Source organism: Apteryx rowi, unplaced genomic scaffold (genome assembly GCF_003343035.1).
Source record: "Apteryx rowi isolate R43461 unplaced genomic scaffold, aptRow1 scaffold_66, whole genome shotgun sequence".
Lineage (NCBI taxonomy): Eukaryota > Metazoa > Chordata > Aves > Apterygiformes > Apterygidae > Apteryx > Apteryx rowi.
In genome coordinates, this window is record NW_020450938.1 from 1,414,726 (window position 1) to 1,435,146 (window position 20,421).

Sequence of the window (20,421 nt, forward strand, 5' to 3'; positions counted from 1 at the left end):
GTTTGTATTCCTGTGGAACTCTTTGCAAACAGGCTGAGATTAAGGCTGTCTTTCTACGATCCAGAAAGACTTTATATGACAAATTATGAAACCGTAAAGGGCATTCACTCAGGAATGAAAACACAGGTCACTGATTAACTCCGTGCTCTGTTAACTCACTTCAAAATCGTGGTACTGGAGACTGACAGTAGAGGCTAGGAGTTTCCAGTGTAGCTGATGGTAGCAACAGTAGTCTCTTTTCTACAAAGCATTGCTATTGTGACAACTATGGCAGCACTGCTGGCATTCAGAATGTTGAATGAAACTCGAGAAAGAGCTATAAAGTATATTGCCTAAAATGTTTTTAACTGGTGAGCTATGCGGTGCAATGCAGTGCAAACTAGCAACTAGAATAGTGGCTCTCAACCTTTTTTACTACTGACTCCACTAATGGATGCATTTCCAAGGTGGCAACTTTCTTTCAGGTGCTGTTTCTTTTCTGCAGTCAAAATTTCACTTGACTCAATCATTTTAACATCATCACCTCAGAAGGTCTCTCCAGAGCTAAGTACAAGTACCATTTAAGGCTTACCTTTCATGATTAAATACTCATATTTGAGACCTTATACTTCCCCAAATCCTATAGGAGGGTTACTTTCATGTTAAGCTTTAAGACTCAGATTCTCCATTAACTTGAAGCAAATTCCACCTGTATGATTTGAGTTCTATTTCTCTCTATGCTTGTCCATGGCTTAATCTTTGGGCTAAATTGTTCTTGATAGGGTTATTGGTACTCTGGTTGATGGCTTTTCAGAAGATAATGAGTACTAAGATGGGTAAACAGGCATCTCCACAGGTTAATTCATTGTATCCCAACATATAGACTTGCAATACAGGAGGGCTGAATTACCCTGTGGAGGGGCCTCTCACTCTTTCTCAACTTTGAATACGGTATGGGCCTCATTTACCACACCAAACATAAGGAGGGGTCCGCACTGCTGTGCGTCACATTCATACCTTTTCCTTCATAAAGGGATGTTAGGCATTTAGTAACCACATACACAAGCTTAATTAAGCAACCAGGTGCCTGGAGGGTACTGGGAGGCCCATACCCAGTGCTGTCTGCCTGGGAGCCCAATGCTTGGACTAAGTGGGTGACCCAGCAGGGAGGCTGTGCAACTGTGGCACAGCTCACATGGTCCCCAGTGAAAACACTGAGGTGTTCAATTCATTTGCATGAAAATCTGCCTTGGGGTGGAAATGCTGTTAGCTGGAGTAGGTGCAGTATAACGCAAAGAGAAGACTCATCTTAGCCTTGCTTTGGAAAAAGGACGGGGCAGGAGATGAGGTAGGAGATACATTAGTATATTATAATTCTTCTGGAGGCAGTTTCTTCAACATCTTTAAAGCAAGTGGATAGAAATACAATGCAAGTATCCTATTCAGTGGAAAGGTACCATTTCAGGAATCATAGGTAAAAAGAAAAGATTAGATGGGAGAAAAGTATTCTATTTTTCTTTTCTTGGACAGATGGCCCTTTTCTTCCTCCTCTTTCCTACTCCCTTACCCCACTGAATGCATGGGCCCATAAAGTGCCTCTGATAGAGAAAAAGCACCTGAGATTTACTGCTCTGAATAGCTCTGTCCTTCAAGGTGAGAGCTTAAGGGCAGAAGGTGATTGAACCCATGGTCCTGGGATAACACTGGAGAGGCTAGACTGCAGGAACAGGTCATTGGCTGTTTTTCCATCAGATTTGCAAGGGCATATGCGCAGTTCATGTGAAGTTAGGTGTACCCAAACTAGTTTTAATCTAGCTGGTTCAATAGTGTGGGAACTGAGTTGTTGCAGGGCAGTATTATTATCTGAGGAATTACCCAGAGAGCTTGCATTTTGCCTGTCAGCGCTGTAGCACCCAGTCTTTGCAGAGGTTGTTCCCAAAGCCAGGAAGATTCAATCACCACTGCCAACATAATCTCTATCCAAAAGTACTGCAAGGGTCAAAATTTAGGAGCTAACACAGCGATACCTGTAACATTTCTTGAAGATCAACCACCCCCCTTCTTGACTAACATAAATGTGCTCCTTACAACTGGCATTTCTGTAAGAGCGCCCTGCTTGCATACTGCCACCATTACATTATCAGCCTGCTCTTATGAAAAGAATAATTTTGTCAGTTTTTGTGGTACTAAATCCTCTGGTGTTATCCAGTCTATTTTTCTTGCCATAAACCAACCCTCAGCCTCTGGGGGCTTCTGCTGACCAGCTGTCCCTGTTATGAGCCCTATGACTTGCCCTTCAAAATGATGTCAGCTGATGAGGATGCGGATGATGTATCATAAGACTGTTCACTGTCACGAGCAGGAGGAATGAATGAGGTCAGGTTTTAAAAAGTGCTTTTCTAGAGGCAAGGACCCTACCATCTAATATTTCTCAGGTTTCATGGTCCACTAATTTGCCCATTACATTACTATTTACCTCTGAAAAGTTCCTTGGAACCAGAGCAACACAATGCACATTTAACGCCTCCTTCTGACACATTTAATTTATAGATAACTCAGAGGAGAGTTTCACTCAGAATAATTTATATTCACACTAGGGACTTAAGAAGGATGCTGACTGAGTCAGATACCTTCTGTTCAAAGCCCAGGGTACCTGGAAAGCCTCACTGCAAGTGAAGACTCTCTTGCAGGATCTATCTAAAACCCCCAAAGCTGCCATGAAATCACAGTGGGATTCAGCCAGTGAGAATGAAGAATGTAACTCTAATACTCATTGTGGATCTAACTGGGGGGAAAAAAATCACAAAATGAAGGCAGACTTGACAGAGTCTTGCCTGTTTGAAGTTTCTGGTGGCAACGATCTGATTAATTCAAGAAAAATTTACACAAACAATGTTCTGGGTTTTCTTGAATAGGGGATCAGTAAGAACATGGAAAGCTAATCTACTGTATTCCAAAATGCCTCAAAATTTAGATTGGGAAGGGACTTAAACTGATTTTCTAGTCCTTCCCCTGTACTGCTGAAGTATCAAGTATGCTTATGTTATCTCTGCAGATTCCTGCCTAGTATCTCTGTTTGCTTAAACTTTTCTACAGCCTCCCTAGGCAGCATGCTCCAGTTCAGGATGACCTGCAACCATAGACTTCAATAATTACTGCCTGTGTCTTACATATGATCCCTCTATTACTCTAGACCAAGATAGAATTTGACCTTTTTTTTTTTTTTCTTTTCAGTGCCCTCACCATGTTAACCCTTGCTGATTGTGATTCCTCAGATCTTTCTCTGCAGACTGCTGCTTGACCAGTTTGTACTTGTGCCTTTGGTTTCTCTTTCCTAAATATAGCATTTTACACTTACCTTTACTGAACTTCATGATTTCCAACCTTCTTTTCCATTTGTCATAATATTTTGAATTGTATCCCCATTTTCCCCTGTATTTACAGCCCTCTGTTCTGATCCCCCAACCTAAATATCAGTCATGTATCATACATTATATAGATGTTATTCTGTCTACCAGGGCATAAAGAAAATGTTGAATATGACCAGGACCCACCACTAAAGAATATTTCTTGAATTTTCCTCCCAGTTTTGCAATGATCCAGTACATGCAATTGGACCATGAGTGCACTATTACAACCAGTTTCATAAGAGCTATGTAAATAAGTGGATACCAAATATTCCTGCTGGTCACCCTGGTCCCTGTTGTAAGAATTTCTAGGAACACAGCTCTACTTTCAGTACTTTAATTCAATTTCTATTTGTTTCATAATCCCATTGGTAAGTTGCCATCTTCACATATGACTCCATTCTGCTGAATCTGTTGATCTAGACTATGTCTCTTCTGCTACAACTTCAGAACCTCTCTAATGCTGGGATCTATCACATCTTCTGCCTATGCTTTATTCAAGAAGTTATCTTCTAAAGGAGGAACACAAATGGGTTTGACATGGTTTATACTTACCACCTTACTGTCCTCAAAATGTTTCAAGGTTGATTGCCTGATAATTTCTGCTGGTAACCTTTCAGGTATCAGGTTAAAATGACTGGTCTATTTTGATTTTTCTTCCTCACATTTTTAAGTGCAGATATTATGTAAACCCTCCCCCAGGCATCTGGAACCTTTCTGATTTTTCTAAATAATTTCTAATGGTTCAGAGATGGCTTGAGTAAGATCTTTTATATATTCTACAGCGAATTTGATTAAATTCTATTGATTTGAATCCATTTAATTTTTCCAAATATTTTAATTATTATTACATCTGCATTCCAATTCCTTTGTGAAACTTACATTCCTACACATCTGGGCAGAATTAACCACTTTTAGAAGAATAAAGCAAAAAGACATTGAATACTTTATCCTTTCCTACGGTATCTCTTATTTTTATTTATTATCCGCTAGGTGATGGATCTATATATATATWTTTTTTTAACTTCAAGTATACTGAAAGAATCTTCTTCTGTTTTTCCAGAACAGTTGCCTGAAGTACAGTTGATCCCTGTGCAGGTCTGAAATAGTGTGTCCACAGTGCCAAATGTCAATGCCGGCACAAAATAGTTAGATATATTAATGTCTCACACCATCACCCTTAACACTACAATTTTTGCAATACAGCCAGTTGCAGAGAATTTTGGCATCTTCAGTTTCAGAGAATTTTCAGTTTGAAAATTAAACTATTTCAGTGTTTAAACATTAATTTAAGTTAAAGCTTAACTGAAGGCACTTTTGTTAAATCAGGAATGAACAGAGAGAATGCTAACTGTAGTTTTGTGATAAGACTGCTCCACTGGCCAGAATAGTGGGGAATATCATCTTCAGGTCTATATTCATTGCATCTTATCTTTCCATTTTATGGTTTAACATGGAAAACATAAAAGCAGCCTTAGAAAAGGCATACAGGCATACAGATTAAGAAATCTCTTCAAACCCAAGGAAAAGATATAAAGGTCATGATTTTGCTTTTTACTAACTTTGTACAGGTAAAAAATCATTGTCTTCAGTGGAGCAAGTGCCAATTTATATAATATTTTAAAAAGATAATTAGGAGATTTTTCTGATACAAAGGGATAATTATTTGTGCTTATGTTTAAAAACAACACCTCTGAGCATATCTTGCCTCTTAACACTAGTCTGTAATCTGAAATCCAGCTTGAAATTCTGCATTCAGAAAAATTTAAATCCTTAAAAATGGTCTTCATTCCCCTTCATTCCCCTCCATTCCCCTCCATCTAGCTTTGATCCTGTTTATGCTGAAGTCATGGGGAAGATTCGCATCATCATTAATTAAGGTTGTGTCAGATCCACATTTTTGCTAGCAATCTTTTTTGCAAAGGTATTGCCTGATCTGAAACATTTTTGCATAAAGATCTCCACATACTACCTAATTTATGTAATCTAGAAAGACTGAGTTTAGCTGGAAAGAACGTGTGCATTTCCTTCCAAGTGATAGCTACTGAAATAGGGCTATCAAGTTTATTTGAATATGATTAATTACCATATTATTCAGCAAATGGATGTAACCAAAACAAGCCAAAGACATCACGTTTAAACCAAAAGCCTGCTATTCATTATTGTGCTAGTTTTCTAGTTTATATCATTCAGATGATCAGAGCGCATAGTGGAAAGCTCTTGTGCTAACCACATCAGGTTTTGCAGTATATTTCATGCTTCAGGTTCTGCAGTATACTTCATACTTTAACTTTGTACCCAGTTTAGTTCCTGCTATGTGTTCTTCAAATGCTTTGTCCATTTCCTGGTTCTGATCTTCATTGAAAAGATTCTTCCAGTCACTTACACCACCTTCAGAGAAGCAAAGAAACTCTTGAAAAACAAGAATTTGCATTTTTTTATTAGTTAGATCTGTTATTCTTGTTCTATTGTACATTAAGTGGAGCTGCTCCATTTTTCAAGATAAAACTTCAGCCATTTTTGCACCAATATAACTTTGTGAAGTCAGTGGAGTGACAATTGTGTGAAACTGCTATAAGGAAAGGGATCAAACTACCTAAACTCTTTTTCAGGTGCCTGTATCCAAAAAAGCCGCTCAAAGGACTATTTTCCAGTGACTTTTCACTCCAGAGTCAGTTCTGACTGACAAGGTGAAAGATCATGAGCAATTGATTTAGACTTGTCACCTGGAAGGAGGCAGAGCTGGGTTTCTGTTCACTTGGCAGCTTGTGTTTTTATCCAGTGACTCTTTTAATGCAAAATGCAGAAGTAGATAGACTCTAGCAACTAGGTCTGTCCGGGCTGCCATGACTGAGTGTCCTCTACACTAGACTGCAAAAGTAGTTCCCTTTTGTTTTCCTTTGGCTTTCTTGCAGGTTAGAGTGAACGGAGGTTAGCAGTGGCCCTTTCAGGAGACCCTACACACTCCTAAAATGTGTGATCATACCATTCAGGCTGAGTTTGGCCCAGTTTGCCTGCTTTTAAAGAGTCAGTCATGCTCAAGTAAGCACCTAATAGAAGAAGACGATGCAATGGTCTTGGACCAGAGAAGGAGAAATTTCAGACACCAGACTATTCTTTCAGTCAGCCTTTCTCTCCTTCCTGACATTCATCTGTGGCCTTCTAAAATTTGCATTCTCCTTAACTAGTCTTCTCAAGCATAACAGTGAGAATGTGACTGATGCTAATGTGTAGCTAACATCATGTCTGCAAAAAAGATGCTGATGATGGGTGAGCCAAGCTCTTGAGACTGGTGTTTCCACCTCTGGACCTTTTGGGGCCCCCTACCTTTACGAAAGAGGATACTGCCCATCGCCCCGTGGGTCTTCGGTGAGTTCTCCTTCATAGACTGGAAACTGCTCTTCTCTACAACACTCTGAAGCTCTTCCTCAGTCAGGGAAATCCCAAAGAAAGCAGCTATATTTTTCACTCCCAGGGCCCGATTCTGAAAAAAGAAAAGTAACACATCACATGTCATTCAAACAAAATGCATTGTTTCCTTTTCAAGGTATTTGCACTTCTCTACATCTCTCTGCTGGCTACATATATAAATTATTTGCAGGATTCAGTAGGACTGAAGCAGTACTTAGTGTTTCTCATTTCCACAGTTGTTACTGTGTTGAGCCAGATCAACAGTGCTGAGTACATAAGAGCTCCAAAAAACAATTATTTGTGATTTAGATTTATGATGATTTTGGCCTATACCACAACTTACAAGAAAACAAGAACTGTTTTCATGTATAAAATAAAAACAGTCTTTTAAGTTTGAATTTCATTCTGCTCTCCCTAAACCCAAAAATCTATCTCATCTTGTATCATACAGTATGAACATACTATTTGAATATAATGGTTAATCAGTTTAGGAGCAAATGCTCTTTGAAGTAAAAAATATTTGTTAAATTTGTTAACCTCACCTCTTTCAGCTCTTCATAAGTTATGGTCATAATGTTTTCATCATCAACATGCTTGTTCCATTCAGAAAGGTAATTAAAGTAGGATCCCCAGGGCACTAAATAAAAGAAAATAATCTTAAGACAAAGAGTAAATGAAGATTAGACATGCTTCTTATAATATAAACCAATTTTTACTGCTCAGGTTGCTCCCTCAGGCATGGGCATTATTAATCACATCTACGCCAAAGGCCTTACCCCCTTCTGTGTGAATTATGGGGTTTTGCTCCAGACTGTTCAGATTGTTATCATTGGCCCTAAAGCCAACGCCAGCAGCATAGATCTCCTTACCAACTCAGTGCTGCTCTGAAGGACCTGCCTTCATGGGAGGTCAGCAGGGAAGGCTCAGCACCTCTGCGAGCACCTCCACAGAAAAGTTTTTCTCAGGTGTGGGKTTTTTTTAAGCAGCTCACACCCTAGCTGTGTGCTTCCAGTTTTGTATGACCCCTAGCTGTGCTGACAGAATTGCTGTGGAGCCCACTCCCTTTCTCACATGTTTTGCAGGACTGTTTTAAAGCCAGATCTGCTCCCTGAGTYGGCTTGTCGTCCAGCCCCACAGATGGTCATACTGGAACAACGGGGGGAATAACATCAGGGCAGGAGCATGTGGCTGGGAGCGAAGGGTAGCTGAGGCCGGGACCCACAGCAGCAAGAATAGGGAGCCAGAGAAAAGCCCACAGAAGCCCAGCCTAGCAGCTGCCACCTTCATGAGCATGTGCCTTGGCCACAGGCTACCATTTCTGAGCCCACATGGTGAAACTTGTCAATGTCAGTGGACTCTCAGCTGCAAGTCCACCAAAGAGCTATCAGTACTCAAACAACCTTGCAGAGTTCCCTAACCCAGCCTGAGACCCCGCTTAACCCTCCTTCTGCTGGCCATGGCATATGCCAAACTGGAGAACTTACGCAATTTGAAACTGGGATGGGAGGGTGACTTTCTTTCATAATACACTAGACTTGGCCCAAACAAAGTCAAAACACTGAATAATTGACACAGATAGAAGAGTATACTGTACTTTTCCCGGTCATGAAAGCTATGAAGAAATCATCCCAGGTCTCATAGGAGGGAAGAAGAGATAAGCCATTGGAAAAATGGTAAAAAGATGTAGCTACATCTTTCGGATTGCGAATCAGCAGTAATATCTAGAAAATTAAAATATGTTATTTCTAGAGCAAGACATAACAAACCACTATATAAAGATAATAACAATCTACTTTATAACAGCAGTTTGGGAAATTTATTCTGCCTCATATATTACTTGCAAAAGTACCAATTTTATTCTAAATCCAGAAGGTGAAGTATTTGTTTCATTTTGCTTCATTGCCTTGTGAAGATTATTGCCTATAATTTTTAAGTTATCCTTTCCAGGTTAACAAATTAATTATGCAGAATCTAAGCCTATTTTGTTCGATACAAGCATCATTCATTATTTTGGTAGATGGGGAAAAAAATCACACAAATAAAAATTCTCTCTAAAACTTAACACACTGAAACCCTCACTTGTGACAACACCATAAAAAGCCTTCTGTCGGAAACCATGTAAAAATACATTTCAATACTGAAGTTTTCCCTCATATATCCCTTGTGGAGAGGGACACACCACTTTGTTGTTGTCAGGATTCACTGACATTTGGTAAGATGAATGGCAGTTATTTAGCACACACTTAGAAATGGCCCAGCTAAGCACTTACTAAGGGTAGTAGTGATTTTGAAAGTTAGCAATAAAGTACTAAATTGGCTTTAAAAAAAACTATTAGGATGTGTGCTTATGAGACATTAAAATCAGCACTCACCTTGGCTTTATTTTTGAAGACTGACCTGGGAAGATTGTCAGGAAGGAGATGAGTAAATATAACTCTTCGAGAAGGTAATTTGTTCATTCGCTTTATTAAGAGTTGGAAGGAGGAAAGTGGATAGTTCAATTAATAGAAGTATTCTCTTCCATGATAATATCTTACTACAGTAAAATATTACTTTGTTAAATTTATCAACGTTTTTTGGCTAACAGAAGTACTTATGCTCTCTGGGTATTATCCTGGGATCTTAGAGGACTAGTCTGAGTAGCTCTAATCTGCAAAAGCCCCAGAGAATGAACATCTGGAAAGAAGATTATCCATTGCTAATTCTCTTCAGAGCTAAATGAATTTAATGTGTTCTGTTACATGAAGAATCAAATCCAAAGAAAGGAAGCAGACTCTAAGTGGGAGGAGGTGAAAGCTAAAGGATCCTAATGAAAGAGAAAGGGTGAGGAAGAGGAACTAATGGAAGAGACAAAAACTATTCCTATGTTATTTGACTTTTCATGAAACTTCTTAAATGTAAAACGTGCTACAATGAATTTCAGTAGTCCCTGCTTTCTCTCAAGCTCTCTATAGTGTGTATTTATACTTCAGCATTTGCAAGACATCAGATTCATTCTGGGCAGATGCAGCCTACAGAGAAATGGTCAGAGATCTAATCAATATATGGTATGTGAAATATTCCACTCTAAGTATTTGAAACACCAAATTTTAACAACTTTAATAAGTATTCTGTGCTCACCTCATATTTCTCAATATCTCCAACTTCAAGGTAGGGGAATTCTTGTAGTTCTTCCTCATTCACACTGTTTTCTTCATCTTGATTTTTCTTTTCAAATGTTGCTACCAGATCAGTTAAGATCTGACCTACCCAGTTTGTACCTGAAAGGGGGAAAAAACAGAATTGCTTGTAAAACCTTTAGAATAAGCAGAAATGGATTTGCCAGGAGATCCAAGAGGTAATTAGCACTACCAGGTGAGTTGCCCAATCTTTTTCATGTGATACAATCACAGCTGACTATCTGAATAATTCCCCTCAGGAGTACTGAAACTACCTTCTCCCTTCATAAGGGTACATTTCTCCAACTCAAATGGCTAAGTAGCAGTTGGAAAAACTTGTGTATCATAAATTAACTAAAAAAAGGAGAAGAATCACTAAAGTATCAATGTATCAAATTTTTATTTTGACAAATACAAGGGGGGATTGGGGTGGTAAACCTGTACCTCAAAACCTAGTTTATTATTTATGGTTTCTCACAAGCTATATAGGATTATTTGGGGAGGAAAGAGGAGTCACAAAACTTCAATATACTGCCCCACAGTCACAAAACCACATAAAGCTGAGTGAACCCTGTGGACCCTGAGCAACTCGCTTTATCACGCCTATGTATATATATGTACATGTATATATGTACACACGTATGCATCTTCTCCTCTTACAGTTTAAAAAATGTTAAGTTTCTAAAATGACATTTCCCATGTATCTAAATTATATTTTTATTCATAGCATAAAAGAGGGCCTGTAGAGAACTCCCACCTTTTGTTTACCATTTCCTGACTTCTGGACACAGAGTTTCTACATCGTTGTCATTACAGTACCATTGGTCACATTTTGCTGCGTAGCACATGTAGAAAAGAGAACATGATAAAGCAGCAAACACGTTTCAATTTTTTTAAATGTTACTGTTTACTGCAAGACACTGTGACTCCTACTGCACAAGGAGAGAAATAGCTACATTAAAATAGATATGTGACTCATCTAATCCAAACCTGTAGCTCTGACAGTGACCAGTGTAGTGGTAAAAGCAGTTTCAGGTAAAAGCAGCAAAGCAGCAAGGATGTAGTGTAAACTAGCAACCCCAGCAAAGATCTCCTCTTGACTTCCTCATAGTCAAAGATCAGTGTAACCCTTTCAGACTGTTATAAAAACATTTTTTTTCATAGTTATGGATTTCAGATATTCTTGATATCTGTGTGAAAAAAAATAACGAATATGCAACATTGCACATGAAGGTGCCAAAAGGTCAGTTCTATGTAGAAATATAAAGCTAGGAGCTTTACAGATATAACTGTAAGAGCAGGACCTGCAATGTCAGCAGATCTAGTTATTTCTGGTATGAGAATTATATTTTGATTCTCTCCGATTTGTGCATTTTTATTCATAAATATAAAATTTAAATTTAAAAAAATATTACACACATTAGCAAAGAATATCAGATGTCATTTTCTCACTCATTTGAAAAATTCCCTATATGATGTCTTCATACTTCATTGTGCCTTTTGAGAAAAAAAATAGTTTTACAAAATTTTCTGAAATGCTAAATACAACATACTTCTTTCTCATTACATAACTTTTTTTTAATGAAGAAAGCAAACTATATTCACCAGATTTAGGGTATCCTGCCAAAATGACATCATCAGTTCTGGCCTCAAGGGACTCCATGGCTCTGAATACTTCAGGACTGCAAACAGTAACAGGGTAGAGAATCCCCTTGTAAGAAAAAAGCAGTTCCTCACGGTCCATTGTGTTAGCAGCAACGATTGCCTTGTCTACCAGATCAATAAAATGCTTCCTCGGTTTTTCCATTCTTCTCTCTTACACAGGTTCTCTCACAGTATGAAATGCTATGCAGAGAAAGAGAACCACAGATTACCTTTTAATAGAGCCTTTTTTTTTTTTTTTTGCATCCTGTGAACAATAGCTTACTACTTTTTCTGAAACCATAAAGAAATACGTAACTCCAGACAAAGACCTTAAGTCACTTGAACCCTTTGAAATCAACAGAAGTTGAAAGTAACTCAACAAGAAAAACAAGAAAATGTAATTTCATCTTAGGTTAAAAATCTCATCTAACCTCAAAGTATCATATGTCAAAAATCTGCAAATAATTACAGCACAGACCTTGTAAATGTAATATTTCAAAATACAAGGACACTCAATATAGTCTACAGTTTAAATTGCATAATCAAATTCCTCATGGTAATTCTGTTCTTTTCAATATTCACTCTGGTGGGATTTTTTGTTGTATAACTCATCATTCTCACCAAACTGGGATCAGAAGCATTGAGGTGGAGAGAGAAAGTATTCACTGTGTTAGTGAGCTGTGGACTGTCCTGTGATGGTGGCCGGCTGCTCCCTTCAGCTGGTAGCTGGGAAGGCACAGGGACTAACACACTCTTTGCCATTGCTTTTCTCTAATTGACTGCAATACAGAGTTTCAACCTTCTGGAACTTACCTAAGAATGACTAATTTAAATACATTCTTTCCTTAATGATCCATCATTGTTTAGCAACTGGTTAGTCATTACTGATTTGATAATAGCCTCAGTTATCATGATCAGTATCTATGATGTACTTCAGGTGATGAACCTCTGACTCCACTGATCATACTAGAAAAACTACAATTAGGACCAGATTTAATGGTATGTGTCTCACATGAGAATGGGTTATAAAGAAGAGAGGAATGAAAAAAATAAATTTCCCCTCCAAAATTCATGACAAGCATCTAAACTTCATTCTTTCTTATCTCCATTTTGCCATTTCAGGCGCTCCAAGCAGGAGGGCTAGCAGCTGAGCACCTGCATGCTTTTGCCATTTGCTCGCCCCTAGGAATTCACGTTTGGGCACTGCGGCACACTGAAGTACTGGCAGGCTGAGCTAGCTCTACAGGTGTTGCATTTTGACATCAATTTTGAATAGCTGATAGAAATCTTATGCTTTTCCCTTTTTCCCTTTTTTTCTGTAAAGCTATGTCAGTATATAAAGACCTCCYATGTGCATGGAGTGTCTGAACCAAGTGGCATCATGTGACTCTTCTCTCATCCATTTGTAGAATGAGATGGGTAGCACCAAAATGCAGCCAGCTGGCACCATCTGCAGTCACTTCACTGGCATTAGTGGGAGCTGGACTGGCTGCAGCAGAAAGAAGCTAAAGGACTAATTTGCTATTTAAAGGTTTGGAAGAATTTGTACAACATTTTGGGTAACACAAAGTATTTCTGGTAGAAGTTGCTGTATCATGAAGTGTTCTCATGTATCCACATTTGCCGATTCTTTATGTGTAAGCAGCCACACCAGCAAAACATGAAAGCCTCAATTTTTTTTTACTTTTACCTTTCCTTGGTATGAAACTGTCATGGAGTAAAGCTAAAAAATATGTTTAATTGGGATTTTTATCTGCTGGCAACAGAAGGGTAGGGAGAGTAAAAAAGCAAAGAAAACATATATAAATGTTTGATCTATCTCAGGCAACAACATGACAAGGGTTGCCATGATAGAAACAGCTCATTTCACTCCCACATTCTATTCCTGACAGAATAGTCTGGAGAAACTTTGAGAGAAAAAATCCAGAGGATTTCCAGTGTATTTTTGCCAGAAAAGGCAATCAGGTCAATTATTCCTTGGAGGCATGTTTTATCCTCAGGAACCAACAAAACATATTAGTGGAGAAAAACCAATTAGAAGACCTAAGTCATGAGAAGAGATTTTGAGGAGAGTTAAATTTCTTGGAAAAAATAGCAGGATCAAGATTTAGTAATGTGAATCTTTGATACAGCCATCTGCTATGATACCTTAGCTGAGAGATGGGAGCACTGTATCTTGCACTGTACATGTTACATAAGAAAGACCCTCCGATCCTGCCAAATACTGAAAGAGGAGACTGCAGGAAAACATCAGCTGGTTTAAAGTTTCTAAGAAGCAGCTTCAAAAACATGGAGATTAAAAATAGATTAAAGGATTTGGTAATCTCCAGATTAGCAGTATTTGCTATTGAAGTGACCACAATGCCTCTAAAGGTTCCTGACTTCCTGTAAAGTATCAGACCTGATCTCTCCTGATTGTGGAGCTTTGCAGAAAGAGGCTGGTGACCTTTCCTGTGATAGGCGCAGGACACTGCCAGGTGACAATTGCCTAGTGAGCAGCTCTGCTTATGTGGATCCATTTTCTGTTAAATGAAACACCAAAGCAGCCCCCAAACATACCCTCAAGACATTGTACACTCAGATGTTAAATGGGAAAAAATATGTCTCTGTAATTATTGCTATGAACTGCATTCATCTCAGTCAGACTCTGGAAAAGGCTTCCATAGATTAGTCTTCCAAAATGACCCAATTAGATTTAAGATTTGAACCTTGATCCATTCATGAAGCTATCCCAATATCCCTCTGATCATCCATCAACCCCAGGGGGACATTTCCTGGGCTCCACTACTGAGTCCATGAGAAGTAGAGCTTAAAGTGGAATTGGCTTTACCATGGAAAAGCCAAATGTGTCAATTCTTCCCCTTGAATAGTTTAGCCTGTGCTTGATCAGAGGGGAGCCAAAGCCTCCAGACAGAGACTGGGGTGATAGGATGCAATCCTTCAGCTGAGGGAATGGGATTTACTGGGAGTGGGATTACAGCAAAGGAAGGGCTATAGCCATACTTACTTCTCTCTTCTGTTACTCTGAATGAAGTCCTGGTCCTTCTAAAGCTAARAGGTGTTTTCTTCTGTTGATTTCAATAAAGCAGACTTTTCACCCTCCTTGTTTTTTCTACATCACAGAGTGCTACTTGCCTTAGATAAACTGCTTGTTGAGACAACAAGAAGAATAAATCACTGTTCACTCATTCGGTAAAAAAGCTAGTATTTCTTGTTAAAAATTAGCCAACCTCATCCAATTACATTCCTAGATGCAAACACTCCAGACATTGAGCCCTGAGTGTATTAGCTGCTTTGCCTTGAAGTAAGTGAAAGGTTTGGTAAACTACCACCACAAGAACCATGCTCGACTCTACATACCTCAGTTCCCCAAAACTGCGATTATGTAAAGAAAGACCCCATTCAAATGCTGTTTTGCTGCTGAGCAAAAGAACTGGGTTCTTAAGGAAATCTTTACTTGGGTATGAACGTCTTATTTGGTGGCTGCATAATCTTTTTACCTTTATTGTGCTATATACATGTACGCTATAGCAATCTTCTACATACTAGATTCAGAATTAGATAAAAATTAGCTTAAGAAATTTTCATAGATCTTCCTATCTTGACATTTACCAGTTCTGATGGTTCAAAAGATTATTATGCCTTCCAATTTTAAGAGAATGTAGAATTAATCTTGGTCCACAGATCCACGTTCCTAATATACTCTCTGTTAAAATCTGGGATCCATAGATCAGTAGTATGTCCATGTGAGCCCGGTTGCTGAATTCTTAATCTTATCAATAGCTTATACCTATATGCTCCCAGAACATTAATTGGGTGGACCCCAGAAGGGCTACAGTGTGACTCCTCAGGAGTGCATGACAGATGGGAGCAAATAGCCACAAAACAGATTATTTACCAGATTATAAGACACTATTGTTATTTTCTTGAAACTGCAGGAAATACAGAAAGACAGATGAAAAAGAATTATTCCTCTGTACGTGATCCAGGCTCATTTTATTTACCCTCTAAAATACTGTTTGATCTGGGATCTAATCCTTTGTAGAAGGATTCTCTTGAATCCTCTTTCACTTTTTGATTTTTGTCCTGAACTGTACGGTCTTCTCAGTGAAGCTCGCCTTCCCAGACCTAGGTTTGTCACAATGTCAGGTTAGACAACGATCAAAACACAAAAATACAGAAGTATACCCAGCTCTGCCTAAACTTCACTCTCACAGCTCTTTTTCAGCTTTGCTATCTCTGGAGAGTTTCCACTTTTTCAATCCCTCTGCTGGAACAAGGTAGGAAATAAGCAATTTTCCCCAGCTTTCAACATCTCTATTTATGCATTGGCTAGTGGCCAAAGTACAGATACAAAGGTTAACTGCCCTCTCCCCCCTGTTAATTCTCTACTGGGTACTGAGGATGGACGTGCCAGCAAAGACAGCATTTCTTGTCACAGAATTTTGGAGCAATCACCTTCTCATACTAATCTGYATACGTAAGCTGTATGTTAACAGACTGCTCAAACCATCACAAAAGAGATGCATTTCCTTGGGGGGGGAGGAGGGGGCGAGGGGGTATTTTGTTTGGTTTTGTTTTTTATCCTGTAGACCCGATCTGTTTTCCACCAATACTGGTGACATTAAAAAAAAAAAAAAAAGGAGGGGAGGAATCTTCTTCTGGAATTTTGCTATTACATAAATGTGCAAAAGGAGGAGTCAGGCCAGTGACCTGATTCACAATGCCAGTCAAAAAGTAACTTGTTGCTCCAATGGGTATCCATAGAATTTGACATCAAAAGTAAAGGAGGAAGGGGGACAGATGGGCAGCGGGAGGCAAAAACAATGTCAAAGCCTTACAAAACATTCACTGAAGTTTGGAGGACTTTCTGAGTTTTGCTAAAACAGTAAATCTCCTGTTGCCTGCAAACCGATCATAATCCCATTATGCTCTATGCTCCTAAAATAGTCAAAGCTCTGGAATCTTTAATACAGAAGTAATTATGTCATACAGACAAAGTGTAATGTGGTAATGCATATGTGGCCATATCTGAAACACAAATCTACTAGATGTTAAACAAAGCTGATTAAGTAGATATCTTGGAACARGTTATTAAGAGGCCTAAGAAAAGGAAAAAATTACTCATGTCACATTCTTTGCAAACAGTAACTATAATTCTAATTTTAGATATATGAACTGAAATGCACAAATCAGGATTATCAAAGCAAATGTAACTTGCTCAGTAGGGCACATGATACATGAGTGGGTATATTCCTAGAGGAGTTGGAAATGTCCAGGTGGGGTCATAAGCATAGTCAAAAACGTGTGTTTTCACAGAGAGAAGATAATTTAATTTCTTGTCTTAAGATATTTTTACTGTTTCTTTCATTTAACTTATAAAAGATATTTAGTTTTATTCAAATATTGCAATATCAGGATTGGAAAGTCATGTAAAATAAACAATGTTTTTATGTTGTTGGTTTTTTTTCAAAACATGCTTTTCCATGGATTTTGTTAAGTCCCCATCAATGACACTGCAAATTAATGCTTTGGAAAGTTTAAAGTAGAGCTGCCAGCTAATGGCCTGTGGGCTAATTCAGATGCTGATTAGCTGGCTACCAGGCCAACACATGGGCACCACCAGTCATTCGTCCTACTTACTCTCGGCCCATGCCATACCACTTTTTTTCATCTCTCCCTGAGTCCCTTAGACCAGAGGACTAAGCAAGCTGAACATGCTCCATGCTGTGCATTCTGGAGTAGGACAAGGGCTTTGTCGTGTACAGCTGGGAGTGAGGTTTGGGATATAGGAGGAAGACACAGGGCTCTGCTGTGGGAGTCATAAGCTATGCAGATTAGGGGTACAGGAGAGATGAGCTGATATATGGAAATAGGGATGAAAATAGTAATTTGTGCATCTCTTCTCTAGAAACACCCAATTCTCAACTATCTGTGTGCAGTTTAGTTGGACTGAAGATTAATGGTAGCTAGTGTTGGAACAAGAGTTACAAGCTCAGACATGTCACTGAGTGATAAACACTCCTGAGTTGCTTCCAAGATGATCTTAGCAGCATAACTCTTTTTGGCAGCTTCATATCTAACAAAACCTGAGAGACATGAGATGGCTCCCTGTGGAGCTTCTCCAGATGTCTGTGCTGTATTTCCTAGTGCTCTGCATGTAGTGCTGGACCCAGGCTGTCTTGGGTCATGCTGCTCTGTGCCTTAGCAAAAAGTTTTTCCCAGAAGAAATACATGAAGAGCTCATGCATCATTTCCTCAGGGGTCAGCTTGGACAAGCTGATGCTGAACAGGCACTCTAAGCCCTGCTAGACACAGACTAGCAAAGCTAGTGTTGCAGTACGGGCTTCCCAGTATATCATGCAGTAGCCATATAATCAGACTTTCCTGTCCTGAATACAGTTACCTTGTAACTGCCTGTCTTTCTTCTCCTGCCTCATGCAGCATCTCATTATTTGCAAATGAGAAATTCCTGTGGTGCATTTTGTTCCCAAGAGAACCCAGTGCTCATGAATAATGAAATATTTCTGTAGAGATATACATACCAGACTAACTCACACTCCCTCACAGTGCCCAGGCAATGTGTCTCAGTCCTGAACTGGAGCTAGCCCTAGAGCAAAGTGGGTTAGTCCACTTGTGCAGCCACTCAGGTCTTCTTGGCCTGTCTCCTGGGCGTACTCAGTTACTGAGGGGCTCTGCTGAAAACGTTCTACTGTGGACCAGATGTCAAGTGCTCACTGTAAAACTTCTGGAGAATTCTTTCTCCCCATTTCTCCTTTTTCCATGTTCTACCATTTTCTTACCCTCCCGCTCTAATAAAAAACTGTATATTTGTTCCCCTCATGATTTTCGCTTCCTTTTTTCTTATGGTCAGCAGGTTTGGTTCATCTTGACAATCTATATTTTGAGCTCCAGCAGGACTCCTTCACTTTTTTCTTCTCTATTTAGATTCCATTTGTTACCTCTAGATTCATTCTTAGAGGGGAAAGGTGAGCTCATATTTCACTTGATGTACCTGGCACTGGACAATTTTCTCTTCACAACTCCATTCTGGGGAACTTTTATAGCTTAGAGTTAATCAAAATGCACAGTCCCCTTTGATTCCAAGAAAAAAACAGATACAAAAACATGAAAGCTTCTCCCTCTTTCTGTTTCCCCCTCCTTCCTTCTTAGTCTCAAAGGCTCCCTCATTGTCACCACTCTCTTTTTTGATCCTAACAGTATCCCTTAGCTTTCATCTTTCTTTCCACATTTCCTAATTCAAGTCCATTTCCTATGTTGAGATTTCTTTCATTGTGTAAGGATGAGGGGGTTTTATCTCCAAACATATAAGACATAAAAAGAGTCAGTAATAGCACAGCTCACCAGACATACTAAGATATGTCTGAAATATATTTCCACATGGGGCTTGGAAAAGACAAGACTTTTATATCTTTAGATGATTAGTTTAAGTGTTTTTCTGGCAGTACCTATTACTGTTCTACACTCCAGAAACTCCACAGTTGCTGCTGTCACACAGTTAATGATGAAATGTCTGAATACATGCAGCTTTTAGCATCCTGCTTTAAAGTATTCTTAAAATGATGACAGTTTTCTGGATGCACCAGGGATACAGGTCAGGAACTGCTTCAGGAGCTCAGTCCTCCTGGCCATCCCCTGTCTCCCCCACTACCTCCAGCCTGAGATGGCAGAGTTCTTCAGAGTGGCTAGGGAGGATGAACACCTGGGACTGGTCCAGTTTTGAATTCATTCACCATGTCTTGAAGCCCGTATAGCCATCTGAACAGCAATTTTATAACAGCTGTGACTCTGCAGACTTTATCCAAATTACACTGAGTAAAAGTCAGCCACAAGGCAACAGGACTCCTGCTAATGTACAATGACAAGGTAACAAATAACTTTTCACTCCTGAATAGTTCCAGTGCTGTTGCCATGCTGGGGCTCTGTCCTGTGATCAGCCACAGAGGCTGTTTGGTAACTGGGATCCTTGACTCCCTGTGGAACAGGGGATGCTGAGACTAGCTTTGCTGGATCACCCGGGCTTTCCCACACCCTATCCCTCAATGGATTGGTGACACCTCATTGTTTACAATGGTTTTTACTTGATTTTACTTGAAGCTTTGAGGCCTAGAATAAGAATAGTTACTAATTCATACAAAGAAATCTGGTCTGAATAACACAGTTTTTTGGTGAAGGGCTTATTGTACACAGCCCAGATCATATTGTGGGAAACTATTGTTTCACTCATTAGGCTTTAACCCCCCACACTTATCTTTCCTTCCAGTGGAGCTCCTACTAACCTTCAGTAGTTGTTGACTTGGAAAAAGAGCAAAGTGATCTCCAGTTAAGTTGACACATACTGACTCAAAGCAAGCTGTGGAAGAAAAGTGGTAGAAATGCAAAATATTACCCTTCTCCAAGCCTATCAGGTTGGAGAATTGTAGGGTGAGGGAGAAAGGCACAACACTGCTTTGAAGAGTGGATAAAGAGCTGGTCTGAGGAAACACCCTGATGAAAAAAGAGTACTGAATGTTTAAATAGTTGATTCCTGAACTATATTTTCTTTATAGAAATGTTAATGCAGCACCTTCACAGAGCAGTGAGCAGAAGCAATCAGCCGCTATGTAGGGAACTGACTTGCAGAAGAAAACTTACTAAAATGAACTGTAGATTTGTTAGAAGCTCTCTTTCCTAATCTGGAAGTTTAAAAGAGATTAAAAAACATCCCTATTTTGCAGGGGGAGTCCAGCACTTGCACTCTCTGCATCYGAACTATGCAATTTCCTTCCCTCACTGCTCAGGAACCAGGAGGAGAAAAGTAT

At 39.3% G+C, this 20,421-nt stretch overlaps 1 protein-coding gene across 1 annotated transcript; it reads right to left on the minus strand.

The window, feature by feature from the left end:
* Positions 1–5,646: 5,646 nt before the first annotated feature.
* LOC112975257 (sulfotransferase 6B1-like) lies at positions 5,647–11,762 on the minus strand. Its single transcript, XM_026085093.1, has 7 exons — positions 11,561–11,762; positions 9,918–10,057; positions 9,170–9,259; positions 8,392–8,518; positions 7,340–7,434; positions 6,714–6,870; positions 5,647–5,777 (listed from the first exon to the last, which is right to left on the minus strand). Exons 1-7 carry the CDS (start codon positions 11,760–11,762, stop codon positions 5,647–5,649), a joined length of 942 nt encoding a protein of 313 aa, XP_025940878.1.
* Between the last annotated feature and the right edge of the window lie 8,659 nt (positions 11,763–20,421).